Source organism: Thermobia domestica, chromosome 3 (genome assembly GCF_964235325.1).
Source record: "Thermobia domestica chromosome 3, izTheDome1.hap1.1, whole genome shotgun sequence".
NCBI classification, from domain to species: Eukaryota; Metazoa; Arthropoda; class Insecta; order Zygentoma; family Lepismatidae; genus Thermobia; species Thermobia domestica.
In genome coordinates, this window is record NC_137456.1 from 89,503,981 (window position 1) to 89,516,945 (window position 12,965).

Here is a 12,965-nt window from a genome sequence, read left to right on the forward strand (position 1 = left end):
GCAACGCAAACCCTGCATTTCAATTCGCGTTAATGTTGGCATAGCAGTTATAACTGATTTTTTCTTACAAGTTTTTTGTTTCTTTATGCTACAGAATTTTCCGAATTCTGGTACGCAGTATCCGAAATTTGTAATTTAAAAAGTTAGATTCTGTACTGTGATGACTTAGTTTTCTCCTCGACAGTAAATTTTCATCTACTTTTTTATGAACTATATCTTGTTACGGATTTGGCAACACTAGGGAACCGTTGAAGACGTGCCGATTTTAAAGTGTTGTTTAGATGCGTATGCTGAATTGCTGATTGTGCTATTTTATAAGGTTTAAAATGGCGTTTAAATATAATGCTCCTCAGTTTGTTGATTTCAATTCTGTACTTCTTGGGGCTGATTTAGATGAGGATTTAGAGAAGTACTTTGGTAAGTTAACTGTAAAATTATTCACTGCCTTCATTACTTCCAAGGAGTGAAGTATTGTTCATTTTATGTTAATTTTCTTTTAGTGAAAGAAAATAAGTTTTTAATGTATTTTTTTGTTCTAAAAGAAGAGTACAGAAAGTCAGTAGTTAGAATTAGATTCTTGCGGAATTTGTTAAAGTGTAACTTGGTACTATTCTACCCACTGACTACGAAACCATAATTGTGGATTTGAATCCGTACTGTTTGTGCTTGTGTATAGCTCGCTCTCTACCCCCCCCCCCTCCCCCAGTTCTTTATCACTGGAACTGGAAGTCACTACTACTACTACTAATATCGAGAACAGAACCCAAGCAACCCCTGCGGGGCTTCTAACCAGTTTCTACTACTAGTATTATTACTGCTACTATTGCTACTACTACAGGTCAAGTGCCGTATCGCCGGACCAATTTTAGGAAATTTACCGGGTCAGTTGGAGAATTTGTTGAAGTTTGTGAGGAAGAATGAGTACAAGGCAGGTAAGGGGAATAGTAAAAGTTAAGAAAGTGGTTGTATTTGTTGATTGCTTTTGATGTTTTTAGCGGCTTTTTGTGTGGAAGCGGATGGACTCTTTCGCAAACAGGTACATTTGTTTTACTATACGGATCCATACATTGCAAAATGTACAGAGAAAAGTTTGCAAGTCTTTAATTTGCCCATTTCATGTTGAGAACAGAACCCAACCAATCCCTGCCGGGCTTTTAACCCATTCCTACTACTACTATTACTACTCTTACTCCTGCTTCTACTACTACTAACACTTATACTATGGATTCGTATTAAAGTAATACTGCATGCCTAATGTAATGTAATCTAACGTAACTTAATGTAATTCAACAAAATATAACCGAATGCAATACATTTTGATGCTTTTATTCAATTTTCAAAGTGGTCCGGCGATACGGCACAAATGCCACTACTACTACTACTACTACTTATACTAAAGCTTCCTTACCACAAGATTTACATAACATACGATTCCGATTCATTATGAACTAATATGAATCGTTAGAATACTATGATTCGTTAAAAATCACTGGGGGGAGGGGAGCAGGCTATACTCAATTAAGAGGTTATTTTATTGCTTACTTCATTACATATCATGGCTAATTTTCCGCAGATGGCGGCCTAGATAAGATGCACATGAACTTGTATTACTACTTACCTGGGCAAGTTTTTGCTTTGACTAGGATAGTGAGCAACCGACCTAGTCCCCGGACTCGGTTCGGTTCTGTTCTTGATATTCATATGACCTGGTTCTCGGAACACTAACGATTCAATTCATCAGAGCAGTCTGGGAATCAGTTCTTCGAAAGACAACCTGTTACGAGGACCTCACTCCCAGACTACTCCGGAGACTAGAAACATCTTTGGCAACTGCTTCCCAAACTACTTCGGAAACCCGTTGAGATAAATCAGTTCTTAAACAACCGTAATTCGCAAATTCTGCAAAATGTGCATTAAGAGTCGGCGGGACTCAAGTGACCTTGACAAATCGAAGATATCAGCCTTTCTTAGTTTCTCCTTTGAGTGCAAAGTGTTTCCTTATTTTGGCAACAGATGGGGTTGCTGAAATGCCGTCAAAGCAAATGGCACCCCTCCTTTTCCTTCTTTTCCCCTGCATGTGGTCAAAGTTGGACAGCGTAGGAGGGGGGTGGTTACGGCTGCAAATGGGACAAAAGAGTGAAATTCCTTGTTTTGGCTAAAAGAGAAACAGAACTGAAGAAAAAATAAAGAGGGACCAACATGATATCAGCCCTCAGCCCCGTGTCTAGAGAGCCACTCAAATATCTACAACGATCACAAACATACCATAGAGAACTAAAGCACTTGTCGCCTGTCTCTTTCTCAAAGGATTCTCCCTATGGTAAATAACAGAATAGTGCGGGAAGAGTCTGATATAAAATGAAGAACCATGCCAATATTAAAAAAAAAAAAAAAAAAAAAAAAAAAAAAAAAAAAAAAAAAAAAAAAAAAACGGGAGAGTCAATATTCTAATTTATTTAGAGCCTTCCTAGTTTAAAAAAAACAACAACTTGGAATTGAAAGGCAGAAAACCCAGGCAAAGATCTGAAATGTATTGACAATGTGACTCTTTTTTAGTGGAATCTTTCTTTTCAAAATATGACCACCAGATTTACCCTCTCACCTTCACATTCGAATGGTCCTGGATTCGATACCAGTGGCTGACCATCCTGAGTTTTTTTTTTTTCCTATTACAACGGGAAAAGGCCGCAATGTTACATTCAGCCTTAGGGACCGGCTTAGAAGGACAGGAGGGAGCATATGCCCTGCTTGGTTGTTGGTTTTTATTTTAGAAAATATACCACTTCACTAACAATAGAATTAAAAGGTGTGTCACCTTCTTCAGGAAGGTACACTCGTGTCCAAAATTATTGTCGCATATCTATAAATATGTTGTTGTAGGAATATAATTTGATAACGAATTCATCCGGTATTTCTTATAATGTTAGTATGTGTATAATCGGCAGAGACATGTATATGGCAAATTTCATGTCAAACGAGCAGTAAATAAGAACAATAAAACGAAAATAAAACTTTCGTGTCCATTTAGCAAAATTTTGTTTTACTCTTTCTAATTTTCGTATTTATAAATATTTTCCTATGAAATTTACCACATATACATTTCCCAATTGTACACATAGTATCAGTATTAAAAGTACCCAGCAAAATCATTATTACATTATACTCTTACAAGAAGACAGTTATAGATATGCGACAATCATTTTGGACATGAGTGTACAATGACGTAACAGGTGTTTGTTTCAAACATTGAATAAGTGTTCGTATAAATTGAAATTATTTCCTAACGTCATAGAACTAAGAACTGTTGCAGAGCGACGTAAGTCCGGTGACAATACAATATTCCATTGTTACTTTCCAGGGTTGGCAAAAACCATGGTTTTTATTGAAAAAACAAACAAAAAAAAAAAACAGGTTTTTTTGGTTTAAACCAGGCTTTTTGGTTTAAATAATTTGCTCTATGTATTTATATCACATATGGACAGAAATAATCTTGTTTCGCCTTTGTGTTAGTATGCAACAACCGGGTTATGCTGGAAGGGGTCACATAAGCTTAAAACGGAATCCAAAATGCTTCTCGGCATACATCCAAGGGAAGTTGTCCTCCATTTGAACTCGAAACCGGGACTAACTGGCCAGAAATGCGATACGTCTGCCGACTCACTCACGAAGGACTCTTGATAAAAATACGTTGACTAATCTTTACATATTTGTTAATATAATCATCAAGAGACATTAGGACAGAAGGACAAAAAGATAAACAATTGCACAAGTGGAACCATTATACAGAATTACATATGGACAATTTCAAAGTAGACTACAGAGTACAGAAGAACTAATTTAGTCCAAGTCAGTTCACTACGACTTTTATTAGTCGAAGTTAAAGAAATATAACGGCTTACTTTGCGTATCAGTAAGAAAAATGAATAAAGATAAGAATTATTTGAGTCCACTTTGGCTCTGACCCATTTATACAAAAATAGTTACAAGATTCTTGTTATTCCAATAATTGCCTCCAGTGGGGTTTGTATGACCCCTCTCCCCAAAAAAGTACGGCATTTCGATGTATTTTATCAATAGTAAACATTATTAAAACGAAACAATGTTTAGAATTTTCCTTTGGTTGCATAACAATAATAATAATAATCTTTAAAAAAATCACAAAAGAAACATCCATAAAGTTACATTTAAAAAGTTGCTTTTGTAATATAATCTCTTTGTATGGGAAATTTAAGTCTGAATAAACTAACTAACTAACTCTATGGCCTATGGAACCCGGAGGTTCAGTGCCGCGTTCACAAAAGCTCTCCACTGACTTCTATCCTTAGCTAATTGGATCCAGTTTCTACTTTGTATTCCTATCTCTGCGAGATCCATCTTAATATTATCCTCCCATCTGCGCCTAGGTCTTCCTAATGGTCGTTTTCCTATGGGTCTACCAGTCAAGACTTTGAAAGCGTTTCTACTTTCTTCCATTCTAGCTACATGACCTGCCCACCTAAGCCTCCTAGACTTGACGACCCTAACAATGTTGGGTAAACCGTATAAACTTTGTAGTTCCTCGTTATGAAGCTTCCGCCATTCCCCATTCTCGTTCCTCTTGGGTCCGAATATTCTTCTCAGGATCCTGTTCTCAAATACTTTCAGTCTATGTTCTTCCCTCAGAGTAAGCGACCATGTTTCGCAACCATACAGAACAACAGGCATGATTATCGTTTTATATATTTTAAGCTTCAAATTCCTCGACAGAATTCGCGACGACAAGAGATTTTGAACCGAATAGTAACACGAATTCCCTGCCTTTAGTCGACATTTAATTTCTTCGTGAATATGATTTTCGTCTGTTAATATTGATCCTAAATATTTGAAAGTATCCACTTTATCAAAAGTATTATTTAATATTTTAACGCCTCCACAATTTGCCGTATTACGGTTCCGACGCACTTCCATGTATTTATTTTTCTCTGCATTTACTTCTAAACCCATGTCCCTGCAAGCGTTTAATAATATCTCTGCATTTATTTCTACTGTTCTCCTATCATCCCCTATTAAATTTACATCATCAGCATATGCCATAACCTGGTGAATGCCGTTCAACTCTAGGCCCTGGTTGCTATCTTTGATTTTCCTTATGGCGTATTCCAGCACAAAGTTAAATAATAATGGCGACAACGCATCTCCTTGTTTCAGGCCATTTTCGACGTGGAAGCTCGTGGACAAAAATTTTCCTACCCGGACTTTACTTTGGGATTCACTTAAACATATCTTAATTAATCTAATTAGCTTTCTCGGTATTCCAAGCTCTGTAAGAACGTTGTATAATGTTTCTCTCCTAACCGAGTCGTAAGCCTTTCTAAAATCAATAAATAGTTGATGTACCGGGGTATTGTATTCCCACTTCTTTTCGAGTATTTGGCGAATGGTAAATATTTGGTCGATAGTTGATCGATTTCGTCTAAATTCGCACTGATAATCTCCAATAATTTTATCTGCGTATGGGGTCAATCTTGCTAACAGAATATTTGAAAGGATTTTATAGGATGTTGACAGAAGAGAAATGCCTCGATAATTATTACAGTCAGTTTTGTCGCCTTTCTTGTGAATTGGAACAATGATTGACTCTTTCCACTCTTGTGGCAATTCTTCCTTGTTCCAGATAAGGAGAATGAGTTTGTGTATCTTGTTCCACAATTTTTCGCCTCCAGCTAAAATTAACTCAGCCGGAATTTCATCTACACCCGGAGATTTGTGTTTCTTTAATTTCTTTATAGCGGCTTCCACTTCTATTCGATTGGGTTCTGGAATATACGGTTCTGCGGTGTGTATCTCCTTTTCTCCACGCACATTAGTTTTTGGCTGCGTGTTCAGCAAATCGTCAAAGAAATCTTTCCATCTATTTAAGAGGCTATCCGTATCAGTGAGAACTGTTCCGTCAGATTTCTTTAATATATAAGCACGAGGTTGATAACCTTTCTTAAATTCGCTGATCCCCTTATACATGTTCCGAATATTTTTATTTTTACTATTATCTTCAAGTTCCTTAATTTTAGCTTTCAAAAAATCCCGTTTCTTTGTTCTAAAGTTTTGGAAGTTTCCCGCCTGATATCTGCGAAATTTTGTGTAGTTATTTCATTCGGATTTTGTAGCCACCGTAATTTTGCCTGTTTTCTCTTCTCTACTAGTTTAATGCATTCTTGGTCGAACCATGGTTTGTTCCTACGTATTTCCGCGTGTCCCAGTTTTTCTATTGCTGAACTTTTAATGCTATCTCTAATTTCAATCCAAGTATCCTCAACACTAGTGCACTCCGAATCTTCTAAAACCGAGAATCTATTCGAAACTTCAATCTGGTATTCCTCTCTTACCTGGCTCTCTTCTAATTTCTTTAAATTGAATCTCTCCGTTTTCGGACATTGAGTATTACCTTTATTCAACGATAATCTCTCCCGTATTATCGCTGCTACCAGGTAGTGATCAGTGTCACAATCAGCCCCTCTAAACGACCGGACGTCAATTATGCTAGATTGTCTTCTTCTATCTACTAAAACGTGATCAATTTGATTATGTGTTTTTCCGTCTGGTGATGTCCAAGTGTATTTATGAATGTCGCGATGTGGGAATTTTGTACTCTTCACTATTAGGTTTTTGGATGTTGCAAAGTTCACGAGTCTAACACCGTTGTCATTACTTTCCTTATGCAAACTTTCGTTCCCTATAATCGGTTTGAAAATATCCTCTCGTCCTACCTTCGCATTGAAATCCCCTAATAGAATCTTCATATGGTATCGCGGGAGTTGGTCAAATATCCGTTCCACTTCTTCGTAAAAACTATCTTTTATATCGTCACCCTTATCTTCAGTTGGAGCATGTATATTTAATTTAAGTCTGAATATAGTATGAATATAGTCTGAATAGTATGGGAGTGAAACGTGATAACCAATAAATATGTTTTCATCAAGATTTTACGAATAGTTACACTTTTACGAATAGTTACACTTTTACGAACATTTTTCGTTTTATGGTTTAAACCAGTTGGTTTTTTTGAAAAAACCAGCTGGTTTAAACCAGCCAACCCTGTTACTTTCATACTTTGCAATATATCTATTTATTTTAAAAGCAAATTTTAATGTTTTTATTTTCAACTTCTTTATTCTAAAATAAATACTAGCCTTTAACCAGCCCTGGTTTCCCTGGTTGCATTTCACTTTAGGATTTGGAAAATGTGTCCAACGAATAAAAAAAAATGATAAAACCCCTTTTAAAGACATTCTTTTGCTAATCAATTCGCACTAAAAAGTTAAAAATAATTTTGTTTATGCAAGACTAAATAAAAAGAATGGGGCGCGTCATTTTAAGAATTTATAAAATAACTTTTTTTTTTTTTTTTTAGTCATGCATAAACAAAATTGTTTTTTACTTTTAAGCGCGACTTGATTAATAAAAGAATTTCTTTAAAATGTTTCTTATTATCTTTTTTATTATTGTTAATGTTTCCATCCTTGGCACAGGGTGTTTATTTTGGTAAGGTACCGTATGATGCGTTTCTATACTACTAGGGTATATTAAAATTTAGTTTCTTATGCGTTACTGTACATTAAACAGCACTTTTTTACTACCGAATATAGTGTGTTTCTCCGCTAATAAGAGGGAGATAGATTGAGGGTACCAAACACCCCTCCCGTTGATTGAAAAATATTTAGGTGTCGACACTGATGAGCAACATCTACATTTGAATTTGAATGTTTTATGGGCTTTAGACAATTGATTCAGACCGGGATACATTGGAAACGGAATGTTGGAAGCAAGTAGTCCAGTCCCTAGTTTGAATGTCTGGAATGAGTAAGGACTCTTCCCCCCTTGGTAAAACCTGCCAGAATTGAAAGCAATATCAAAGAAACACTGCTTCGAAAAGAGAGAGAGCAAACATGCATACATAGATAGTCAGAGTCGTATTTAGGTTTAGTGGGGCCCTAAGCTGTTTAAGGTAATGGGGGCCCTTTCTGTGTCCAGCTGAACATAGGCACCCTACATACAGAAATAAAGAAACTAGAGATAATTTAGGAAGCACACTAGCAGAAGGAACCCCATTAATTACATGAATGTAGTCTACACAGTAGGAAGCACTGTTGCTACGTATATTTAAATTTTATTTTATTTTTTTAATTTTCTTATATTGTAGAAATGCATATCCAGTTTTTCTTTAGATTTTGGAGCCCCCATTAACTGAGCGGGGTCCTAAGCTATAGCTTGTTTATCTTATACGTAAATCCGGCACTGAAAATAGTATACATATACAGGCGCGGATACAAGAGTGGGTATAGAGGCTATAGCCCCCCGCCCCTTGACGCTCAGTTATACACTGAATAAAATGGGCTTCAATTCTGTTTACTCTGGATAAAGAGGGAAACTATGGTTTAGCTCCTCCCTTGATCATATCCTGGATCCGCCACTATATATATATATATATTTCAAGGCCGGCCTTGAACCGGTTGCTCCCAATCGGGCCCCAGTCGTCTACTCTACTGTCCAGTCTAATCTACTCTCCAGTACCGTTTTAACAGTATATTAGGCCCAAAGCAAACAAGTGTATTGTGGTCCCTATGACTAAATTTTGCTCCTAATACATGCCATTATGTTCGCGAGGCCCCCAGTCAAGTGAATCTGTTCTGCTACTCTCGGTTATCAAGTACACACAACAGCATATTACAATACAGGTATATCCATGGACTCCACAAGGGAAGGTATGGTATCTCCCTAACAAGTAAATGAATAGTTTATATTAAGTTTCCGGGCATAAGCAAATATTTTCTTAATTTAATGCTGCAGTAGTTTCTTTAGTTTTTTTATGTTTATAACTTCTGTTGTAAAAATATATATTATGTCTAGGGAGTATCTTGCACACCTTAACACTCCCCTAAATTTCCTTACACACATCCCTGGGCGTAAAAATATTGTTTTCTTTGAGTTTGTGTAAAAATGTATATCATTATTCTAAGTACACACCCTTTTTATTTTGAACACCCCAGTAAGTAAAAGTTCCTGGAGTTTCTACTGATTACGTCATGACACTACCGAGATGGTATCAAATAAATCAGCCTCAGTGCGATTTCTATGCATATCCTTTCTCTTATTATAGTTATATTAAAAATTCAAAACCATAAGACAAACTTTTGCCCTCTCCTGCGAAAATCCCGTGGTTTTTTTTTTTTTCTTTTGAAAAATGAAGTCAGGAAAAGCGAATGTATACTAGTGCATACTGAATAGCTGGCTGCTTATGAAGGTTTGTGTTCTAACTAGAAGAACCCAATGGAAAATATGTCATTCATCTGCAATCAGTTCCTTGAAGTTTGTAATCCTCTCATCACCATTTCATTTTGTCTACAGTCGATGACGATTTCGAGCTGATTATACCTTTCATAAGTAGCTACCTACGATGTTCTCACTAGCGTACATTAGGTTTCACTGACTTCAATTGTTTTCAAAAAGATACAGCTGTTAAGGAATCTTTGAACCAACTAATTCATATCAATGTGTATTTCAGTATGTCTTACAAATATAAACTTATGGAAACATAGACTGCATCATAGTATTTCTCGTAAAAGTCTAGCCCAATTTGATATGTGAGCGCCTTCCTATTAAAAAGAAAATAGAAGTTAAGTGAGAAGCAAGATGGCAGCCATGATAAGCATATCCTCAAATAGATGTCTACTTCCCCCGGTGTCGGTTAATGTGGTTTTGGTTTTCATCCGTTTACCCGTTTTACAAATAAAACGAAATTTTCAAACTTAAAACGCATTGTTATGGCTTGTTCTGGTCAGTCAGGTTTTTCGCCACTGCGGCCATCTTTATGGACAGAAGCACTTTAAATTTTGCTTACGCTCGTTTCTTGATATTCTACACTTCTCTGCCAAGTTGGTCAAGAAACTAGATTTCGACATCGTTAAATTTACTTGTAAGAGATGAAAACTATGAAATACTGGTACAGAACCTTCTTTAAAAATTGCAAAGCACAAGGATGAAACATGTATTTTAAAAATTCATTCACTGACTGTATTGACATTTGAGTTAGACCATATATATATATATATATATATATATATATATATATATATATATATATATATATAATAGGCTCTACAGACCTTGGTGCAAATTAGTTATAAACCTGGTGCCCCACAAAATGTTCGCAATCGGGCCCCGCACCACCTTAGGCCGGCCCTGCTGTATATAATATGTGTGTGTCTAGTATTGTACGATGGAAGCTGATGAAAGAGCTCTATATTATTCTTGATTTTTTTTTGACAGGTAAACAAAGAATATTTCTGGGATTAATCTACCCTAAAGATTATAATAATGTATCTTATCTTTTCTCTTGCATGTATATTCTCAGTCCTGCAGGAAGTTTTCATTTCTTTCTTGGAAAACATAAACGAAGACTTTGGTTCGGCTTCTCCTTCACAAATCTTTGTCGAAAAGTTGACTTCCTAAATTACTTCTTCTCATGGAAACCATCTAGAAATACACTGTACTGCTGAAACAGAAACCATCAACTAAAGAGGTCATAAATTTTGCCATTCCTCGTGTTTGAAGTTCCCGTTCTTCACAATGATTTCCTTCCTCCCGCCCCTGTTTAAGAAGTTCAAAGTAGGTTTTCAAAAGGACTGGCTCCCGCTGAGAAGGAAAGTGGGATGAGGAATGACTATAGTGCCATCTAGCAGTTAGACGGCCAAGAACGTGAACACGAAAAAATCTGATTTCTGTAGATTCAATGATGAAGGATATAATTTCTCATCGATTGTGTAATGGATGTGTTTGGAAACAGCGAAAAAATAGTACAGTAGCGCACAAATACAAAGATAGTACTCCATTCTCAAAAAAGTCCGAAGTTTTTAGCTCTTTTCCTTACTGTAAAGAAACAGAAGACTTTTCCCTCCAATTTTGATCATTTTCTTATGGGAATTTGGATTATAATTATCTGTATTTATAAGAAGAAAATATCACGCACAGAGTTCAAATTGCACCTTTAAAATGAGATGCATCATATTGAGTGAGCTATTGAGACATTTTTGCGAAACAACGAAATGAAACCATGATTTCCCTAAAAAATGGTTGAGATCCCATGTTAAATTGAACACCAATATTCCGGCCGCTGTGTCTCACTCCTTCTCCCTCTTAAAACAACGACAGATAAATCCAGCGTACTTTAAATGAAGTGAAAATCTGCTTCTAAACTAACCTAATCCAAACGAACTGTAATTAGCTACGATATGGTATGATATTCTCAGCTAAAAATTAGTAGAGAAAAAACATGTAAAAAGCTTATTTTCGGAAGTACATGGATGGTTTTGTGAACCATAAGTTGATACTAAATTTCGTTTTACAGTTCCTGGTATAACAAACAAGAAAAACTAATAAACGTCCGCTCTTGCCATAGGTCGGAAATAGCTACAGCCTTCGACCACAACCATCACAAGTTATCTCTAACTCAAACCACATAGTGCCGCAAAACAAAAATGCCTGAATCTAATACAAACTTATTTTTTAAAAAAGATGATTTAATGGAATTTAGTACCAAATCCATTAAACGGTTTTTAAATCTCATTTCTTAACTCGAAAGTTGCCATGAAACCCAATGGAAGTACGCGCTTCCACGAATTTGACAACCAGCGCATAAGCCTAAGACATTGACACCACTACATAGAGCTGCGAACAGCTGACATTACAGTAGCGAACTACCATATGGCTGCACATGAATGACAGGCACCTAGTAGAAAAAATAGGAACTACCACCAACTCATCTCTAAATAGACATCGCTCCAAAGCCACAAACAGTTCAGCAGCTGACTGAACATATAAGAACTGGTTGCAGTCACAGCCTAGCAGAGTAAAATCTTACTCTTACGTGTAATTTTTGTATATCCTCCCTTCACTTCATCATGCCTTTCTTATGGAGTACTTTAGCGTACGCGCCTTAGCCTTGGGAGACCCGAGTTCAATTCCCGGCGGGAGTTCATGTGGTTCGGATTCCACGTTAATCAGTTGGTCCCGTCTCATGTAGCCTTGTTGCTGAAAGGGATGTTAAACTTAAAATTATCTTAATTAACTCTTATGGATTACTATGTGCTAAAGGACACACTTTTCATTTCGTATTTCTACCTTATTACCGGTATGCATGTAAGATCCTGATGTATTTTCATTACTTGTTCAATCCTATTGTAAAATAAAGTAACATTTTACTAATTTACGTCCCCTCTCACACACAATGGGATACCATCCAAATTTTGCCCCATTTCAGTATATTCAGTTCAAATGCAATTCTCCTCTTGTTAGGTTCCGCTCTATATTACGGTATTTTCCTCCATTACAACAGCGCATATACGTCCTAGATTAATTAATAAGACAGTGGTTTTGAAATCCTGTCATACTATGCTCTATTGCTTGTTTATCTAATACAGCATCAATCTGTCAACTCGTTTAGTCCGCAATTTAACTTCGTTACCCCCCTAAATACTTATCCTACTCTGGTTACCATTATTATTATTATTATTATTATTATTATTATTATTATTATTATTATTATTATTATTATTATTATTATTATTTATTTATTTATTTTTATTTTATTTATTTATTTATTTATTTATTTTTTGTTACTCTCAAACATTTGCTAACATTTCGTCTGATTGTGTTCATTTCCCCGTATATTTTGTATTTCGGGGCCGCCATCAGCTGAGTTAACTCCATATTATTTCACACCAGCGAAGCACTACCGTAAGAAAAACAAAGCGCGAGTGAGGAACTTACATTGTTTACATTAGGTAATGAAAGGTGGATGTATAAATGGAAAATTGAGAAATTATTATGACAGTTGCTTTGATGCTACCTCTTAACAGGGTTGTTGGAATTTTTCCCAGACCAAAAAAATCTGTTTTTTGTGGTAGGGGGGTGAAACCCACAATACCTCCCAC

The 12,965-nt window shown here is 36.1% G+C and overlaps 1 protein-coding gene across 2 annotated transcripts in view; it reads left to right on the forward strand.

Moving 5' to 3' along the window:
* The first annotated feature begins 234 nt into the window (after positions 1-234).
* LOC145680597 (targeting protein for Xklp2 homolog) overlaps positions 235-12,965 on the forward strand; it is an 80,482-nt gene continuing 67,751 nt past the window's right edge. The window contains exon 1 of one of the 2 annotated variants that reach the window (XM_081751273.1): positions 235-417. In XM_081751273.1, the coding sequence (XP_081607399.1) occupies positions 327-417 (91 nt within the window). In that variant the 5' untranslated portion in view covers positions 235-326. The remainder of the gene's footprint in view (positions 418-12,965) is intronic. The other variant, XM_081751274.1, reaches the window with a different exon arrangement.